The sequence below is a fragment of the Carassius auratus genome, chromosome 8 (assembly GCF_003368295.1).
Source record: "Carassius auratus strain Wakin chromosome 8, ASM336829v1, whole genome shotgun sequence".
Taxonomy (NCBI): Eukaryota; Metazoa; Chordata; class Actinopteri; order Cypriniformes; family Cyprinidae; genus Carassius; species Carassius auratus.
The window spans coordinates 621,822-642,052 of record NC_039250.1 but is presented as its reverse complement, the minus strand read 5'-3'; the positions used below and the strand labels follow the sequence as shown (position 1 = coordinate 642,052).

The 20,231-nt window shown below is 40.5% G+C and overlaps 2 protein-coding genes across 3 annotated transcripts; both read left to right on the top strand.

The window, feature by feature from the left end:
* The first annotated feature begins 488 nt into the window (after window positions 1–488).
* LOC113106902 (protein-lysine 6-oxidase) lies at window positions 489–8,704 on the top strand. Of its 2 annotated transcripts, XM_026268925.1 has the most exons (7): window positions 491–963; window positions 1,381–1,489; window positions 1,847–1,978; window positions 2,873–3,029; window positions 7,571–7,666; window positions 7,738–7,853; window positions 7,930–8,704. In XM_026268925.1, the coding sequence occupies exons 1-7, from the start codon at window positions 597–599 to the stop codon at window positions 7,934–7,936; spliced, it is 984 nt and encodes a 327-aa protein (XP_026124710.1). In that variant the 5' UTR covers window positions 491–596; the 3' UTR covers window positions 7,937–8,704. The 2 variants fall into 2 exon arrangements, with proteins under 2 accessions (XP_026124711.1, XP_026124710.1); XM_026268926.1 differs by lacking the exon at window positions 7,930–8,704 and having other exon boundaries at window positions 489–963; window positions 7,738–7,857.
* Window positions 8,705–9,254: 550 nt separating this feature from the next.
* On the top strand, window positions 9,255–18,309 carry LOC113106901 (synphilin-1-like). The gene is made up of 10 exons (XM_026268924.1): window positions 9,255–9,409; window positions 10,114–10,184; window positions 11,036–11,099; window positions 12,206–12,735; window positions 12,844–13,023; window positions 13,917–14,030; window positions 14,102–14,227; window positions 15,213–15,382; window positions 16,089–16,154; window positions 17,214–18,309. Exons 2-10 carry the CDS (start codon window positions 10,128–10,130, stop codon window positions 17,893–17,895), a joined length of 1,989 nt encoding a protein of 662 aa, XP_026124709.1. The 5' UTR covers window positions 9,255–9,409; window positions 10,114–10,127; the 3' UTR covers window positions 17,896–18,309.
* The last annotated feature ends 1,922 nt before the right edge of the window (window positions 18,310–20,231 follow it).

The following is a 20,231-nucleotide window of genomic DNA, read 5'->3' as shown; positions in this document are numbered from 1 at the left end:
TTATCACTGCTTTTGACACAATCTATATTATTAAAAGCGCTCTATAAATTAAGGTGAGTTGACTGGGTGAAATTCCTTGAATTATGAAGGAAGGCATGAAATATGTGTCCCTGCAGCACAGAAGCATTGTATGAGTCACAATTATACATTTCTCTTTTATGACAAAAATCATTAGGATATTAAGTAAAGATCATGTTCCATGAAGATATTTACTGAACTTCCTACCGTAAATATATCAAATCTTCACATTTGATTAATATGCATTGCTAAGAACTTCATTTGAACAATTTTAAAAGATGATTTTCTTAATATTTAGATTTTTTTGCTCCCTCAGATTCCAGATTTTCAAATAATACCTAAAACGCATTTATTCAGATCTCAGATGATGTATAAATCTCAATAAAAAATAAAAACAGCACTGACCGGTTTGTGGTCCTGAGTCACGTATCACGCGGTTTTATGTCACTTGTGTAACTCTGAAACGGATCCAGAAGCTGTAAAGCTCCTCCTCATCTTCATCATCCTCCTCATCTTCAGCGCATCCTCAAGTGCGCTCCAGGAGCTCGAGGTGCGTTTTCTCTCCGGTTGCGAGGATTATGGCTCGGACCGGGTTCGGTGTCGTTCTGCTGTTTCTGTGTGTTTCCGCTCGGGTTCTGCCGGTGTTCTCTCAGCGTCACCCGGGATCGAGAGCGCGGCCGCGATTGGTGAATAGGGGGCGCTCGGTGAGCTCCGGGTCTCAGCACGTGACACCGGGACGAAGAGCCCCGGTGACCGTGATCACAGCCCGGCGGAACACCAGCACGAGCTCCAGTAACGGGATGGTGTCCGATGACCCCTACGACCCCTACAAGTCCGTCAGGAACAGTCCCTATGACCCATACTACAACCACTACGACTCGTACAGACCCAGATCGAGGAGCACACCGAGACACCCCGGACACGGAACCAGATACTTCCAGAACGGTGAGGAGAACACCTGCACCGATTCTAATAACTGGATTCGGATTCTGAGATTGATTTGAGGTTAAAATACAGAGTTAAAACCTCGAGATATTTTAATAACTTTGAAATGAAATCTTTGAGCTCAGGAAACATCTAACAACATTTTGGAAAAAAAACAGTTCATCTTAAATTAAAAAAAAAGCACATAAAAAGCCCAAAATAGGAAACAAATCAGTCCCTAAACTCCGGAAACATTAGTATCTCATATTTCAAAGCGATTTATGAAAGAAATCATTTAAATCTATGTGTGCATTTGTGAAATCATTCAGATGTAACGTTTTGTTAATTGCACATTTCTGTTCTCAGTAACTGATTACAGTTAGATTTGTTTCTGTAATTCCCAACACCGAATCGCTGCTCTCTGGTGAATGTGCACAGGTCTGCCGGATCTGGTGGTGGACCCCTACATGATCCAGGTGTCCACGTATGTCCAGAGAGTGCCCATGTACAGCCTCCGGTGCGCGGCCGAGGAGAACTGTCTGGCCAGGTGCTGCTCACCTTCTGATCACGCATCTGCAACCTTTCAAGAACATGTATCAAATATGAACAATATTATAAAAATCATGTTTTGTCCTACTGTTTGCATAATCATTGAAAGAAGGTGAATGTTGTGGGAACTTAAAGCAGCAAGAGCTTCACTGCATCCTGAAGTCACAGGAGAAATGCTCCAGTTCTTCAGAGAAGCATCAGTGCTCTGGTGCTGTAAAGAACCTGATCTGAAGAACCTGTAATCAGCACCAGGAGCTTTAGAGCCAGGAGCCAGAACTGTTCCTTGATTAGACGTTTCTCTGCTGAGCCTGTCCCCTGATTTCAGAAACCTGTGAATCTCCTCTGTGTTCCTCAGTTCTGCTGCAAACGCACGAGATTACGACACCAGGGTTCTGCTGAGGTTCCCGCAGCGCGTGAAGAACCAAGGAACCGCAGACTTTCTTCCCAGCAGACCGAGATACGCCTGGGAATGGCACAGCTGTCACAAGTGAGGAGAAACACATACATGTCACGAGTAACTGCTAATGATGATGATGCTTTTACGATTAATTATTTATATTGTGATGCAAAGTCAAATGTTTGAAATATTTTGAGTTTTAAAAAGAAATGCATGCATTATTCATCGAAGATGCAAAAAATATTCTGATTTCTGAAGATCATGTGACACTGAAGACTGGAGGAATGATGCTGGAAATACAGCGGAGCATCACAGAAATAAATTACACTTTAACACAGATTCACACAGAAAACAGATGTTATACATAAGAATAATATTTCACATTTTTTACTGTATTTTTGCTAAAAAAGAGACTTCTATCAGAAACACAAATATAATTTTGCACAGCAAAATGATTGCTTACTATAATGTAATTCTAATATTTAACTATTTTTACTGTATTTTTTGATTAAATAAAGCAGAGACAAATAATACATTTGGTTTGATAGAAACTGTATAAAATATGTTAATAAACAACAAACATCAGGTTACAGTGGAAGCACACTTCAAACATCGTTCTCTTACTCAGTGTGTGTGTGTCTGGTGTTCTAGTATAAATATCTCAACATTCTTGAATCAAGATGCATTTAATGTACAAGTAACATGATTTAAGATATTAAGTCTTGTTTTCTAAAAAAAATTATAATAATAATCTAAATGTTGTTAGTTTTTCCTTGAAACAATCAAAAATATCTGCCAATGGGGCAAGAAAAAAAAATCTTAATTCAAAGGGTAAACAAGATCATTTTTTTTACCCCACTGGCAGATGTTTTTTCTTGTAACACTAAGAGAATGATTGTTTTGCAGTGAATGTGATGATGGTTTGCAGGGAGTGTGAAAGTCGGCGTGTGTGTGTGTGTGCTGATGATGTTGTGTTGTGCTCAGTCACTATCACAGCATGAATGAGTTCTGTCATTACGACCTGCTGGACTCCAGCACACAGCAGCGCGTCGCAGAGGGTCATAAAGCCAGCTTCTGTCTGGAGGACACGTCCTGTGACCCCGGATACTACCGCCGCTTCGCATGCACGTCTCACACACAGGTGCGTGATTACACAGAGATACAGTGCTTCACACACTCTCACACTCTCACACTCACACACTCACACACTCTCACAAACACACACTCACACACTCTCACAAACACACACTCACACTCTCTCACACTCACACACTCTCACACTCACACACTCTCACAAACACACACTCACACACACACTCACACAAACACACACTCTCACACTGACACAATCTCAAACTCACACACTCTCACACTCACACACTCTCACACTTACACACTCTCACAAACACTCACACACTCACACTGACACACTCTCAAATACACACACTCACACTCACACATTCACACTCACACACTCTCACTCTCACACTCACACACTCACACTCTCACAAACACACTCACACACTCTCACGCTCACACTCACACTCTCAAACTCACATACTCACAAACACACTCTCTCACACTCAAACACTCTCACACTCTCAAACTCACACACTCTCACACTGACACAATCTCAAACTCACACACTCTCACAAACACACACTCACACACTCTCACACTGACACACTCTCACACTCTCACAAACACACACTCACACACACACTCACACAAACACACACTCTCACACTGACACAATCTCAAACTCACACACTCTCACACTCACACACTCTCACACTTACACACTCTCACAAACACTCACACACTCACACTGACACACTCTCAAATACACACACTCACACTCACACATTCACACTCACACACTCTCACTCTCACACTCTCTCACTCTCACGCTCACACTCACACTCTCAAACTCTCACACTCTCAAACTCACACACTCTCACACTGACACAATCTCAAACTCACACACTCACAAACACACACTCTCACACTGACACACTCTTAAACTCACACACTCACAAACACACACTCACACTCTCACTCACACACTCTCACACTCACACATTCACACTCACACACTCTCACTCTCACACTCTCTCACTCTCACACACACACTCTCACGCTCACACTCACATACTCACAAACACACTCACACTCTCACACTCACACACTCTCAAACTCACACATTCACACTCACACACTCTCACTCTCACACTCTCTCACTCACACTCTCACAAACACACTCACACTTACACTCTCATTCTCACATACTCACAAACACACACTCTCACACTCACACACTCTCACAAACACACACACTCACACTCAGACACACACACACACACACACTCTCTTAAACGCACACTCTCACAAACACACACTCACACTCTCAAACTCACACTCTTACAAACACACACTCACACACTCTCACAGACACACACTCTAACACTCACACACTCTCACCTTCACACTCACACACTCTCTCACACACTAACACTCAAACTCACACACTCTCAGAAACACACACTCACACTCACACACTCTCAATCTCACACTCACTCTCACACTCTCACAAACACACTCTCTCACTCACACTCTCACACTCACACACTCAAACTCACACACTCACAAACACACTCTCACAAACACACACTCACACTCAGACACACACACACACACTCACTCTCTCAAACTCACACACTCTCACAAACACACTCACACTCTCAAACTCACACTCTCACAAACACACACACTCTCAAACTCACACACTCTCACAAATACACACACTCTCAAACTCACACACTCTCACAAACACACACTCTCACACTGACACACTCTCAAACTCTCACAAACACACACTCTCACACTGACACACTCTCAAACACACTCTCACAAACACACACTCTCACACCTTCATACTCACACACTCTCTCACACACTAACACTCAAACTCACACAAACACACACACACACACAGCCTCACACATTCATACTCACTCAAACACTCTCACACACTCAGACTCACACTCTCACAAACACACACTCACACTCTCTCACACTCACACACTCTCACAAACACACACTCACACAAACACACACTCTCACACTGACACAATCTCAAACTCACACACTCTCACACTCACACACTCTCACACTTACACACTCTCACAAACACTCACACACTCACACTGACACACTCTCAAATACACACACTCACACTCACACATTCACACTCACACACTCTCACTCTCACACTCTCTCACTCACACACTCACACTCTCACAAACACACTCACACACTCTCACGCTCACACTCACACTCTCAAACTCACATACTCACAAACACACACTCTCACACTCAAACACTCTCACACTCTCAAACTCACACACTCTCACACTGACACAATCTCAAACTCACACACTCTCACAAACACACACTCACACACTCTCACACTGACACACTCTCACACTCTCACAAACACACACTCACACACACACTCTCACACTGACACAATCTCAAACTCACACACTCTCACACTCACACACTCTCACACTTACACACTCTCACAAACACTCACACACTCACACTGACACACTCTCAAATACACACACTCACACTCACACATTCACACTCACACACTCTCACTCTCACACTCTCACGCTCACACTCACACTCTCAAACTCTCACACTCTCAAACTCACACACTCTCACACTGACACAATCTCAAACTCACACACTCTCACAAACACACACTCACACACTCTCACACTGACACACTCTTAAACTCACACACTCACAAACACACACTCACACTCACTCACACACTCTCACACTCACACATTCACACTCACACACTCTCACTCTCACACTCTCTCACTCTCACACACACACTCTCACGCTCACATACTCACAAACACACACTCACACTCTCACACTCACACACTCTCAAACTCACATTCACACTCACACACTCTCACTCTCTCTCACTCACACTCTCACAAACACACACTCACACTTACACTCTCATTCTCACTCACTCAAATACACTCACACTCTCAAACTCACATACTCACAAACACACACTCACACACTCTCACAAACACACACACTCACACTCAGACACACCACACACACACACACACACACACACACTCTCTTAAACTCACACTCTCACAAAACACACACTCACACTCTCAAACTCACACTCTTACAAACACACACTCACACACTCTCACAAACACACACTCTAACACTCACACACTCTCACCTTCACACTCACACTCTCTCACACACTAACACTCAAACTCACACACTCTCAGAAACACACACTCTCACACTCTCAATCTCACACTCACACACACTCACTCTCACACTCTCACAAACACACTCTCTCACTCACACTCTCACACTCACACACTCAAACTCACACACTCACAAACACACTCTCACAAACACACACTCACACTCAGACACACACACACACACTCACTCTCTCAAACTCACACACTCTCACAAACACACTCACACTCTCAAACTCACACTCTCACAAACACACACACTCTCAAACTCACACACTCTCACAAACACACACACTCTCAAACTCACACACTCTCACAAACACACACTCTCACACTGACACACTCTCAAACTCTCACAAACACACACTCTCACACTGACACACTCTCAAACACACTCTCACAAACACACACTCTCACACCTTCATACTCACACACTCTCTCACACACTAACACTCAAACTCACACAAACACACACACACACACACACAGCCTCACACATTCATACTCACTCAAACACTCTCACACACTCAGACTCACACAAACACACACGCACACTCTCACACATTCACACTCACTCACACACTCTCACAAACACACACTCACACCTTCACACTCACACTCTCACACACTAACACTCAAACTCACACACTCTCACAAATACACACACACACTCACACATTCACACACTCAGACTCACACACAAACACACACATTCACACTCACTCACACACTCTCACAAACACACTCTCACACAAACACACACTCTCACTCACGCTGACACACTCTCTCTCACACACTCAGACTCACACACTCTCACACTCACACTGACACACTCACAACACTCTCACCCTCGTCCTCCAGCAGCACACACCACTGAGAACATGTGTGTGTGATTTTCTCCATCACTAGTTACTCGTTACTTCAGAAATGTAACAGGTTACAGATTACAAGTTACCCTGTCTAAAATGTAACAAGTAGTGTAACTATTTCAGTTACTTTCAAAAGTAATGTAACATTTGATCACTTTTTTAAATTTCTAATGTTTTCAACTGTTAATCATTTCAAACCTTGTGTCCTATTCTGCATCTGAATCAATGGTGTATCTTTTTTTAGATTTATAAAAGAAATCTCTAAAATCAGTATCTGTGTGAAAATATCTTCACGGAACATGATCTTATCTTAATATCCTAATGATTTTTGTCATAGAAGAGAATGTATAATTGTGACTCATACAATGTATTGTTGTGTATTTCTACAAATATACGTCTGTGCTACTGATGACTGCTTCTGTGCTGCAGAGACACATGTTGTAAGTAAATCGCATGACCTCCATCACATGTAACACACTCCCCATCACTGATCGCAGGGTTTGAGTCCTGGATGTTACGACACCTACAGCGCAGACATCGACTGTCAGTGGATCGATATCACAGACGTCCAGCCGGGACGCTACACGCTGAAGGTCAGAGAGTCTCCACACGAGCTGCTGGTGCTCTGAGGATCTTCTCAAGGGTCTGATGTGCTTTATTTCAGATTACAGCGAACCCAGGCTTCCAGGTGCCAGAGTCAGACTTCAGTAATAATGTAGTTCGCTGTGACATTGACTACACCGGAAACGCTGCGCACGCATCCGGCTGCAGCGTGACGCCGTAAGTGACACGCTTTCTTCATCTTACCTGAAAGAAACCAGCTCGTGTGTCAATCCTGCAATCCTTCTCTTCACAGACACTAGGACTCGAGAGAACCCAGGAGCAGTGAACATCACCACGATCACAGACCGGCTGTGTTTACTGTGCAGAATTATGACAGGAACCCATCTGAACAGATGCATCGACCCAGCTAACAAACACATGTTTTCCCAACATTCCCTTTCAATTCAAATTATGAATTATTTCAGAGTGTTTTTAATCATTCAAAAGAGCGCTTCGTCTCAGTTTTGTGAACATTGGTGAAACGTTCCATTCTAACACTTTAAAAACAGTTTGAGAATGTTACATTTGAATGTTCTTTCATCATCAAAATCACCCATTTTTTTTAAAGAATGTTTTTTTTCTTGCTTATTCAAACACTTTACTAAAAAAAGTTACTGAAGGTTATTTTAAGAATGATCTGTCCTAACATTTCTGTAACTTTTAAAAAACATTCTGAGAACTTTCTCTGTTAGCTGGGTCATTTTATCTTAATTAGTGTAAAATAATGAGCAAACTCCATCCAGTCGTAGATGTAGTGTTTTTGTCTTGTTTTCTTTTTTTAAGAGTCTGTGGTTGCAACTTTATATCTATGTTAATCGTAATGTTTCTACAAATAGTTAGATTTAGTTTTAATGACGTGTGCAAAAGAAAAAAAGAAAAAAAAGAATGCTTACTAAGAGGCTTTTTCAGATTTATGTTTAGACATATTTATATTTTCAGCCTCTTAAAGAGCTAGTGATATTAGGAGTCACTGTAGATTAGGAGACAAACTTCAATAAACAGATGAGAATATGTTTTCTTAATTTTCACATGTTCTTATTATTTAAATGAAGAGGAATGTAACAGAGTGTGTGTCTGTGTGTGTTAGTGAGAGTGATAGAGAAAGAGTGTGTGTGTGTGTGTGAGTAAGAGAGCTAGAGTGTATGTGTGTGTGTGTGTGTGTGTGTGTGTGTGTGTGTGTGCACTTTAGATGGGTTTAATACAGAGCAGGAGTACTGGTCACCATACTTGGCTGTCACTAACACTGTCACTACTCAGTAAAGGTAAATGTTTTCTCTCACTTAAAGATTTCATATTTAACCAACATTTCAGCAACAAGCCTTTTTCATGGAATCTGATCCTTGTGTGGCTTCCACTTAGATTTATGCTCTCCTCAAATGACCTGAACCATTTTACATTTGTTAAAATTAAGTTAAAATTATAATTTATAAAATAATCTCAATTTGAATTAAAATGAGGTTAAAAGTTATTTATATTTAGTAAAAAAAGACCAGAGGCGTGAATATGAACCTGTGTAGGCTCTCTCTCTCTCTCTCTCTCTCTCTCTCTCTCTCTCTCTGTGTGTGTGTGTGTCGCCCTCTGCTGGTCTGTGTGTGTATCTGCGCGTGCGCGTGTGTGACGGGGCCGCGCGCGCTGAGGAGGCAGAAGGAGGCGCGCGCTCGCGACACATTCTTCAGATGATCCGCTAATAATCATCAGAAACACCGACAGACAATCAGCGGAGCGGGAACGAGGTACAACACACACACACGGGACACGAGACACCGACACACCGGCGGGAGACCGGAGAAACACGGAGAGAGAGAGAGAGAGAGAGAGAGAGAGAAAACATCTGAGGGATGCTAAAGCTAAAGCTAAAGCTAGAAACAATAGACACAGACAGAGATAAACACACACACTCAGAGACACTGTACACACACTGACAGAGGATGCACCTTCATCATCATCATCATCATCATCATCTCATGAATATCCATCAGTCCTGTTTTTCGCGCTCAGTTCTCGATTCATTGTGTTTGATGCGAATCATGAGCATCAGTGACTCGTTTCTTCATGATTCTTCTCTTATTGACAGATTCATCATTTATTCTGCACAAAAAATGTTTCATGGTTTTTCATCAGAGTGTAAATAACTCTGAAACGACTTTATTGTCCCCTCGTGTCATCATCTGCTGGTGAATGTGGACCAGGGGTTAATTAGATATTCCGTTATACAGTTAGATTAAACTCACCATTCAGCTCTGATAGCCACGCCCACCGTCCAATCCCGTGCTGACGGAGGAGATCAAGCCCCGCCCACTTCTTTGTGTCTCTGATTCACTCCGAGTGACGTCACACGAGGGTAGTACTGTACAGTAGATGATGTTTGAGCCTGTAATGATGGAGTGTGTGTGTGTGTGTGTGTGTGTGTGTGTGTGTGTGTGTGTGTGTGTCTCAGAATGCTGACTAGAGATGGACGTTCCTGAATACCTGGATCTGGATGAGATTGACTTCACTGATGATTTACCTGTGAGTTTATGACTTTATCAGATTCTTCATCAGATCAACTACTTTAGGCTCAAATGTTCACTCAAAGCTCCCTTAAGATTGTTATATTTTAATAAATGATGTTTTAACATTTTTATGCTTTAATTTTAAGTAAGCATTTTTTAAAGGAATGATTAAATCACTTTTTATTTTGTTTGCTGTTATTTTAAAATCCTTTATTAAAATTTGTAATTTTTAGGGTTAGATTTCAGTTAATTTAATTAATTTTTGTATGTATTTGTATCTTTTTTTATTATTATTTTAAACTAGCTTAAATGCAACATTTAACGAACTATTCTCTGATATCAGTTAATGGTCAGATGACATGCAATTAAACAAATAAAATATTTTATATTATTTATAAATGTTGTGATTTATTTCTACCTTAATTAATAGATTTTTTGTTTTATTAGTGAAAATCTGATATATATTTTCTCACCATTAATAAATAGCCACACAAACAGTTTAATATTTATTAAAATGCTTTATTTTTATTTTAAAATATTGGTTTCAATTTAATAAAAAAAACAAATTATCAATGTAAATATTTTATTTAGTTAGTTTTTATTTTTAAATAATTTATCAACTACAAATGAAGATTCTTATTTTGTGTTTATGGTATTTTTTTATTATTTTTGATTCCATTGGGATGGAGTGTTGTGTGTTGTTTAGTCTCGCGTTTAATTGAAGGTTTGTTGAGTTGGTGGGATGTTTATTGAGCTCCAGGAACAGCATCACTTCCCATCAGTCCTTCAGCTTGATAACACACACACTGGGGGCTCATGGGTAATGTGTGTGACGCTCTTTAACCCTTCGCATGTCTTCTGTCTCAGTACTCGTCCAAGAGCATTCCTGAGCTGTGCCGGAGACACGATGCAGCGGTCGACGACAGACAGGGTACGAGCTCACGCTATTATCAGATTCATAACTACACTAGAGCTGCTTGAGCTGAGTTATGACACGATTGTCTTCTGTAGATCTGCTTCAAACAAACTTTAATTTAAAAATATATGATTTTGCACTTTTAGCAACTGAGTGGATCTGAATAATGATTGTTTGTGTCATATTTAATGAAGTTTGCTTCATTGATTCTGTTCTTTTTGCTGCTGTTTTTGGTGTCTTTTTCTTTTTTTAAACATATTTAAAGAATGTTTTTTATTTTTGTTATTTTGTGTAAGTGTATTGTTTGGATTTTTGGAGTTTAAAAAAAGTATTTTTCATTTTTATGAGTTAATTATTACCTTTTTATCAACTCTGCTCTAGTTAAACAGCTTGAAGTGTATATTAGATTATAAGTATGCATTTATAGAATCATTGATTCTTTTGCATTCTTATTTATTGCTGTTAATCTGCCTAGTAACAGTCTTTTTTTATTTAGGTTTACTTTCGCTTTTAATATTTGTTTAAATTATATAATTTTAATTTTATTGATATTTTAAAACTGTATTTAAATGTTACTTTTTTATTTTATTTTAGCAAGTGTTTTTTTTTTTTTATGTTTTTTTTTTTTTTTTTTAAAGCTGGTTAGTATCAATCTATTTTTATTTTAATATTTATTTCCGCTTTTTTTATAGTTGAGTTAATACATTTTTATTTTATTTTATTTGTTTTATTGATATTTTAAAACAATTTATTTAAATGTTACTTTTTTATTTAATTTTAGTGAGTATTTAATCTTGGTTTATTTTTTTTATTTTTATTAATTTAAACGTAATTCAACTTAATTTCAATTTAAAGAATCATTGATTCACTTGTATTTTTATTCATTGCTGTTAAGCTGCCTAGTAACAATCCATTTTCATTTAAATAATTTTTTAGTGTTATTAAATTTTTTTTCAACATTTTAAAAAATATATATATAATTTTTTTGTCAGTGTTTTATTTGGGTTGTTTGTTTTTATTTCAAAATGTAATTATTGATTTAATAATTGGCGTAGAACCAGTGTGTGCTGTAAAAAGGCACATTACATCAGTGTTGAGGATGTTGTCGATGGCTGTTTCAGCTCCGTCCATCAGCTGGGCCCGCGGCGCGGCGTCTGGTGCAGCGGGGATCAAACCCACGGGCATCGCTGATGTCTACAGTAAGTTTCGGCCGGTCAAGCGCGTGTCTCCGCTCAAACACCAGCCGCAGGAGTCGGATCCGGAGAGCGAGGCCAAGAGCGCCGACGCCAGCAAGAGCCGAGGCCTGCTGCTGTTGGGAGAGCTGGAGCACTACGACCTGGACATGGACGAGATCCTGGACGTGCCCTACATCAAGTCTGAGAAGACGAGCGCCTCTAAAGCGCTGAAGCCCGACCTCAGGAAGCCCAAGCCAGCGGATCAGGACCGGCTCAGGGCTCAGAGCGCTCACGGATCACAGCCAGACACGCTTCTGTCCGATAAAGACGACGGCGGCCCGAGCGCCTTCCCTCTTCAGCCGCCCAACGGCCCGAGACAGGACAAGCCCTGGAGAACACTTGGAGAAGCCGACGAGGAAATCAAGAAGACGCAGAACATCCTGAACATCGTGAGAGAAGGACAGATCTCTCTGCTGGTGAGAGCAGCTCCAATAATACACACCTGTGCTGACTGATGACTGCTTCTGTGCTGCAGGGACACACGTGTGTAAATATGAAGAACATGTTGATGATTGTGTCTGTAGCCTCACTTGGCAGCGGAGAACCTGGAGCGGATCCGAGACGAGGACGAGAACAACCTGCTGCACGTGTCTGCGGCTCAGGGTCACACCGACTGTCTGCAGCACCTGACCTCACTGATGGGAGAAGACTGTCTGACCGAGAGGAACACACAGCAGCTGACGCCCGCCGGCCTCGCCGTCAGGGTACACACACACACACACACACACACACACTGACGCACACACACACACACCTACACACACACACACGCACGTACACACTCACGCACACAGACACACACACGCACACACACACACCCCGCAGGACACTAGGACACACTCGATAACACTTTATCAGATCCAATCCCATCCCAAAAATACTGAGTATCGGCCGATACCGATATTGATCCGATACCACCCAGGTGATTTTTTTTTTTTTTTTTATCTGTGTACAATTTCATTGTGTGTGTTGAACTGATCGACACTCTTTTGTGTCTTACAAACAATCTACTAAATATAGACAACTGCTTTATAAAGAAAAATAACATGCGAAAAAAACATATACTGTATTTTCCGGACTATAAGTCGCACTTTTTTTCATAGTTTGGCTGGTCCTGCGACTTATAGTCAGGTGCGACTTATTTATCAAAATTAATTTGTCATGAACTGAGAGAAATGAACCAATGGAAAACATTTCCGTCTCCAGCCACCAGAGGGCGCTCTGTGCTGCTCAGTGCTGCTGTAGTCTACACTGAACACAGAGCGCCCTCTAGCGGCTGGAGACGGTAATGTGAACACTTGGTTCTTGGTTCTAAATAAATGCGACTTATAAATGTTTTTTTCCTCGTCATGACGTAGTTTTGGACTGATGCGACTTATACTCAGGTCCGACATATAGTCCGAAAAATACAGTAACCATAATCTGACAAAAAAGCCTGTTAGTGGATTGATTCAGTAGCAACACTGCAAGAAATGATTCTCTGAGTGTTTGTGTCTTGTGTTCTAGAATAAATATCTAAAAATATCTTTGAATTAGGATGAATTCACTGTACAAATATAATTATTTAAGGTGTGTGTGTGTGTGTGTGTGTGTGCAGAACGGTCATCTGGAGTGTGTGCGCTGGATGGTGAGTGAAACCGAAGCCATCGCCGAGCTCAGCTGCACTCGTGAGCATCCCAGCCTCATCCACTACGCCGCGAGACACGGACAGGTGAGCATCACACACACACACACACACACACACTCTCACACACACACTCATCGATCACGTGTGTGTTGCAGGAGCGTGTTCTGCTGTGGCTGCTGCAGTACATGCAGGAGCAGGGCATCTCTCTGGACGAGGCGGATCAGAACGGGAACACGGCGGTGCATGTGGCGGCTCAGTTCGGACACCTCAGCTGCGTTCAGGTCTGAGAGAGAGAGAGACAGGAAGCAGCTCTCCTCCCATTTCCTGTTTCTCTGCTGAGGGACGCAGGGCTGTTCTGTTCTCTCACAGACAGAAAGAAAAACACTGACCACACAACACACATCAACCTAAGCTGCATTTATTAGTTTTTTATTGTATTTATAGAAAAACAGTAAAAACTGAAATATTACTCTTTTAAACTTTTTATTCATCAAAGAATCCTAAGAAAAGTTTCACAACTGTTTTCAACATTTATAATAATACATCATCATATTACAGTTCATGTGTAGAATTAATATAAAACACAGCTTTGATCACAGTATTAAATTATGTTTGAAAATATAATTAAAATAGAAAGCCATCATTTTAAATGGTAATAATATTTGTACAAAAATATCTGTAGTTTTGATCAAATAAATGCAGACTTCAGAAACTTCAAAAAAAAAAAGCAGACGTGTATATATATATATATATAATATGACTGCCATTGGGTAAGTGTTCATTAATTTTTAATTAGAGTTATGGAGTTATAAACAAATACACGTTTTGTCATATTTGTGTAAAAAAAAAAAAAAAAAAGTGATCTAGTGTTGACAACTTTTGAACACGCTGTTAGTAATTCAAGTCTTGTATGTAAATGAGCTCTGACATGATTGGCTCAGCTCATCATGGTGCTGCATATTTAAGTAGCTGCTGATATGTAAATGAGCTGATGCTGGTGTTTTTCAGCTTGGTTCAGTTCTGTTGGTCGTATCATCAAGGGTCCGTCCCGCTACACTTTTCAATCCATTCATTTCTACTTGAAAGAACATAAACTTTAATATTGCAGTCACAGTTACAAACTGTAGCATTCAAATGTCAATAGACTGTTGTCAGTAGCACACAGAAGTCACAGTTTTGTGAAAAGTCTTCTCACGTGTGTGTGTGTGTGTGTGTGTGTGTGTGTGTGTGTGTGTGTGTGTGTGTGTGTGTGTGTGTGTGTTGCAGACTCTGGTGGAGTACGGATCGAACGTGACTGTGCAGAACCAGCAGGGCGAGCGGGCGTCCCAGAGTGCCGAGCGGCAGGGTCACAGCACCTGCTCCAGGTACCTGGTGGTGGTGGAGACCTGCATGTCTCTGGCCTCGCAGGTGGTCAAACTGACCAAACAGCTGCACGAGTAAGAGCCTTCATTCAGCTACAGCACATACACATTAGAAAACAAGACTCAAGGGTCAATTTTGTCAAATTGAGATCTATGCATCATCTGAAAGCTGAATGTTTAAACTGTTTAAAGAAGGACAATATTTGAAAATCTGGAATCTGAGGGAGTAAAAAAATCTAAATATTGAGAAAATCATCTTTAAAGTTGTGCAAATGAAGTTCTTAGCAATGAATATTACTAATCAAAAATGAAGTTTTGATATATTTACAGTAGGAGATTTACTAAATATCTTCATGAAACATGATCTTTACTTAATATCCTAATGATTTTTGTCATAGAAGAGAAAAGTTTAATTGTGACTCATACAGTATATTGTTGTCTATTTCTACAAATATACGTCTGTGACACTGATGACTGCTTCTGTGCTCATGGGACATGATTCTTGTCTAGAGGACATTAGATCTTGAATGTTTAACTTTTTGTGCCTCAGGTGAATTAGGTTAATATAAACCATAACCAGGGATATTTGAACTCCTTCATTAAACCAACTCAACCCTTAGAAACTTAGAATTAAGTAAAGTTATAATGCTTTATATATTGGTCTACCCCAGTCTTCTGTATCACGACTGCAGACGGTTACATGCATGAGCTCTGAGTGACCCGAGCGTGTGTGTGTGTGTGTGTGTGTGTGTGTGTGTGTGTGTGTGTGTGTGTGACTCAGACAGACGACGGCGCGAGTCGCTCTACAGAACCAGCTTCATCTGCTGCTGCAGACACACGAGCCCAGGTCTGACATCACACACACTTGCTCAAATCTCTGAATAATGAGTTTGGCTCCACACTCTCACTGAAGAATACTGTGCTCAGATACACACAGAAACTCAAAGATCTCCACCACAGTGAGACAAAATAAAAGTTTGGTTTAACTTGAAGAAATTATGACAGGATTATTACTTTTACAAAGTAGAATGTATTAAGTAACAACAAAAATGTGTATAGTGTAATAATAATACAATTTTATTAAAACACACAGAAGCTCAAAGGCTTTTGTAAGAAGCAGACAAAATAAAAGTCTGGTTTAACTTGAAGAAATTATGACAGCGAGAATGTACTTAAAGTTGTAATAAGTTTTTTAATACTAATGTTTTTGTTTTTAAAATTCAACGAGTTCTTTCAAATTAATTTGATTACATTTTACAAGATTAATTAAATTGTTAGTTTTCAGATTTTTATATCAGAAGTTTATATAAAATCGTAAAACGCTGAATCCAAAAAAATACAAACCCCATAAAAATAAAACACGATAAAGCACTATTATTGTTTAAAATGTTAATAAATTGTTATATTGATAAATTTTTTTTTTATTAAATTTAATTAAACCATAAAAGTCCAGAATAATTACAACAGAAAACACAGAATTAGTGAAAAGTAAAGCACAGCTTTTACGGCACTATTATTGTAAATAATTAAAATGTTAACCCTTTATGAATTCAGTTAATTAGTCATCATTTCAGTTACTAAAATGTATTTAAACCAATAAAACTCCAGAAATATACCAACGGAAGATGCAGAGTTTGGGCAAAATTATTTCATAAGGTACTATTACTGTTAGAATTTGAATAAATTGTTAAACTGTTATGAATTCAATTGATTAGACATAATTTAGAAAATGTTAAACCACTATAAGTCCAGAAAAATTACGATGGAAGACACCGATCACTGCATCATGTTACTTGTACAGTAAATGCATCTTGAATCCAGAATGTTGAGATATTTATACTAGAACACAAGACACACACACGGAGTAAGAGAAGGATGTTCAGTCCTTTTCTCCGTGTCTCCTCAGCTCTCACGTGGAGTCGTGGCCTGAGATGATGCTGACGGCCGAAGCGGCTCCTGATGACGGTCAGTGGACACTGAAGCAGAGACACATGGACTCAGACCGCAGTCTGACCGGGGAGGCGGAGTCAGGGGCGGGGCCTGGAGCCGGACCAATGAGACGGCTGGGGCCGGGCGAGAGGCGGGAACTCAAGCTGGCGCGTCTCAAGCAGATCATGCAGCGTTCGCTCAGCGAATCAGACGCAGAAGAGTCCAAACCGCCTCGACCCGAGCGGCCCACGCAGCTGTCCATCGCAGAGCCTGACGAAAACAAACACAAGTTCTCCTTGACGCACAGAACTCCCAAATCCATGGACGCTTGCAACCCGTCTCCGTCATCAGACCACAGCGACCCAGAAGCCAAACCCGAAGAGAAGCTCACCACCAGTCCCAAAAGTGCACTCAAGTCTCCGTCCTCCCGCAGGAAAACCTCGCAGAACCTCAAACTGAGAGTCACGTTTGACGAGCCGCCGCGGAAGGACGGACCAGCGCCGGACGCCAAAGTCCAGCCCAGCAAACGAGCGTTTGGGACGTTTCGCTCCATAATGGAAACCCTGAGCGGAAACCAGAACAGCAACAACAACAACACCCCCAAACACGCCGGGAAGAAGAGCGAATCCAAGAGCAAAAGCAAGACAAGCGCCGTTTAAAACTAGAAACTGATTCAAATCCAGCAGCTGCTCGATGACATCCATCTTTTCAACAATAACACACTCTCATACATCTGCGTTTTCAAACAGTAGTTTCACAGTTCTGTGATTCTGTACAGACTCTACAATCAAAAACCAGCAGAGGGTGACAGCCGTACAGCAAACGAACGAACAATCAAACGAACGAACGAATCATTAAATGATTCGGTGCACAGGACTCTCGAAGGATCCAGCGCTGCACCTTCAGTTTCTGATTGATTTCAAAACTCTAATACATTTTATATGTCATCTGTATTGTTTTGGGTTTAAGTATGGATTTATAATTTAACTATTATGTTTGAATGCAAGAAACACTATATTATTCGAATCTTTGTAACGACATTTGGCCATTAAAATAAAGACGTTTTCAACTGAGCTAATCGTCAGATGGGGGAAGAAACCGAATCGAGAAAATGTTCGACACCGTTTCTGAAAAATGAAGGTCTTAAATCAAAGCAGAAAGTCTTTAATTCATACAGTTTTGGCATTAAATGTTACATGCATTGCTAAAAAAAAACACATCTTTGTTTTCCAGTACAAAAAACCATCCTTAATTGAAATTTACAGGAGATGCAAAATTAGGATTTGAAGCCTTGTTTTGAGAAATTTCACAAAATGAAGTAACAGATATCTCCCAAAGGGGGATTACATTTTAAGCTCATTGGCAGATATTTGTTCTTGTTTCAATCATAAACTCACTTCATTTTGATCCATTCATCAGAAAACAAGACGTCTTGCCATTTTTGCATGAAACAGAAACCCTGCTCAACTATTCACACATGCATTAGTGCGCATTTAATGCGTTCAGCAGATGAGAACGATCTGAACGTGAGCGAGTTTCCCTGAAGACATGAACTCTGAACCCAGTTTAATGCTCGTGAAAGGAGAATATTGTATTCCAGGAGCCGATGTGTGCTGATGAATCAGAGCTCGTTTACAGGCGCTCGGCTCCGAAACAGCAGCTTTAATTGGAGCCGGATGAGAGAGAGACACAGAGAGACAGAGAGAGAGAGAGAGACTGTGTGTTTAAGGCTGTTGTGCAGCATGAAAATGGAGCAGACGAGCGCTTGATTTGACAGGAGGAGAGTCGTCTATAGATTTTTGTGTCCATTGTTTGGCTTATTTGTGTGCTGCTTTACTCAGTCAATCAAATATAATTGACAGCGCTGTGCTGCTGTTGTTTCTGGATGACAGCAGTTAATGCCGCCGGAAAACAGCTGTGGAAACTTTCTGTGTGAACGATGGGAAAAGGTTTCTACAGAACGGTGACAGTCGAGCGCATTAATTGACACAGATGAGGGATAATACCATAATCAACCTTTAATTGTGCTGCTTCTGTTCCACACAATCACATCCGTTCACATGAAACTGATCCTCACAGTCTGTGTCCGGTTGGAACCAAGGATTGTTGTTTTATTAAATGGTTGTACATTTTTAAACTAAAAAATGAGATGTATCTGATCAGCAACTTCAGATTAATGAGTCAATGTGATAACAAAATCAGTTTAATGTTATTTTACACTCTTCAGGTGCTTCACGATGCCATAGAAGATCCTTTTGTGTCTAAATGGTTCCATAAAGAACCTTTAACATCTGTTTCACAAAAGCTTCTGTGTGATGGAAGAAGGTTCTTTAAGCACCTTTATTTTTAAGAGTGTATCCGGGAAGAAATTCTTTATTTCAAACTACACATAAACCACACCAAAAAACTATGATGCAAAAAACATAATAATCTGAAAATGACCTGTATTAACCCCGATGGAAGGAATGGAATGGAATTTAATCTAGTCCCAAATTTATAGAAGCCCAGTCAAGTCACCTTTATTTATATAGTGCTTTAAACAAAATACATTGCGTCAAAGCACTGAACAACATTCATTAGGAAAACAGTGTGTCAATAATGCAGAATGATAGTTAAAGACAGTTCATCATTGAATTCAGTGATGTCATCTCTGTTCAGTTTAAATAGTGTCTGTGCATTTATTTGCAATCAAGTCAACGATATCGCTGTAGATGAAGTGACCCCAACTAAGCAAGCCAGAGGTGACAGCGGCAAGGAACCGAAACTCCATCGGTGACAGAATGGAGAAAAAACCTTGGGAGAAACCAGGCTCAGTTGGGGTCAGTTCTCCTCTGACCAGACGAAACCAGTAGTTCAATTCCAGGCTGCAGCAAAGTCAGATTGTGCAGAAGAATCATCTGTTTCCTGTGGTCTTGTCCTGGTGCTCCTCTGAGACAAGGTCTTTACAGGGGATCTGTATCTGGGCTCTAGTTGTCCTGGTCTCCGCTGTCTTTCA

Coding starts and splice junctions, on each gene's coding strand:
- LOC113106902 (XM_026268925.1), top strand. CDS start 597: ATGGCTCGGACCGGGTTCGGTGTCGTTCTGCTGTTTCTGTGTGTTTCC. Junction 1,490..1,846: donor GAGGAGAACTGTCTGGCCAG/GTGCTGCTCACC, acceptor TGTGTTCCTCAG/TTCTGCTGCAAACGCACGAG. Junction 1,979..2,872: donor GAATGGCACAGCTGTCACAA/GTGAGGAGAAAC, acceptor TGTTGTGCTCAG/TCACTATCACAGCATGAATG.
- LOC113106901 (XM_026268924.1), top strand. CDS start 10,128: ATGGACGTTCCTGAATACCTGGATCTGGATGAGATTGACTTCACTGAT. Junction 10,185..11,035: donor ACTTCACTGATGATTTACCT/GTGAGTTTATGA, acceptor CTTCTGTCTCAG/TACTCGTCCAAGAGCATTCC. Junction 12,736..12,843: donor AAGGACAGATCTCTCTGCTG/GTGAGAGCAGCT, acceptor TTGTGTCTGTAG/CCTCACTTGGCAGCGGAGAA.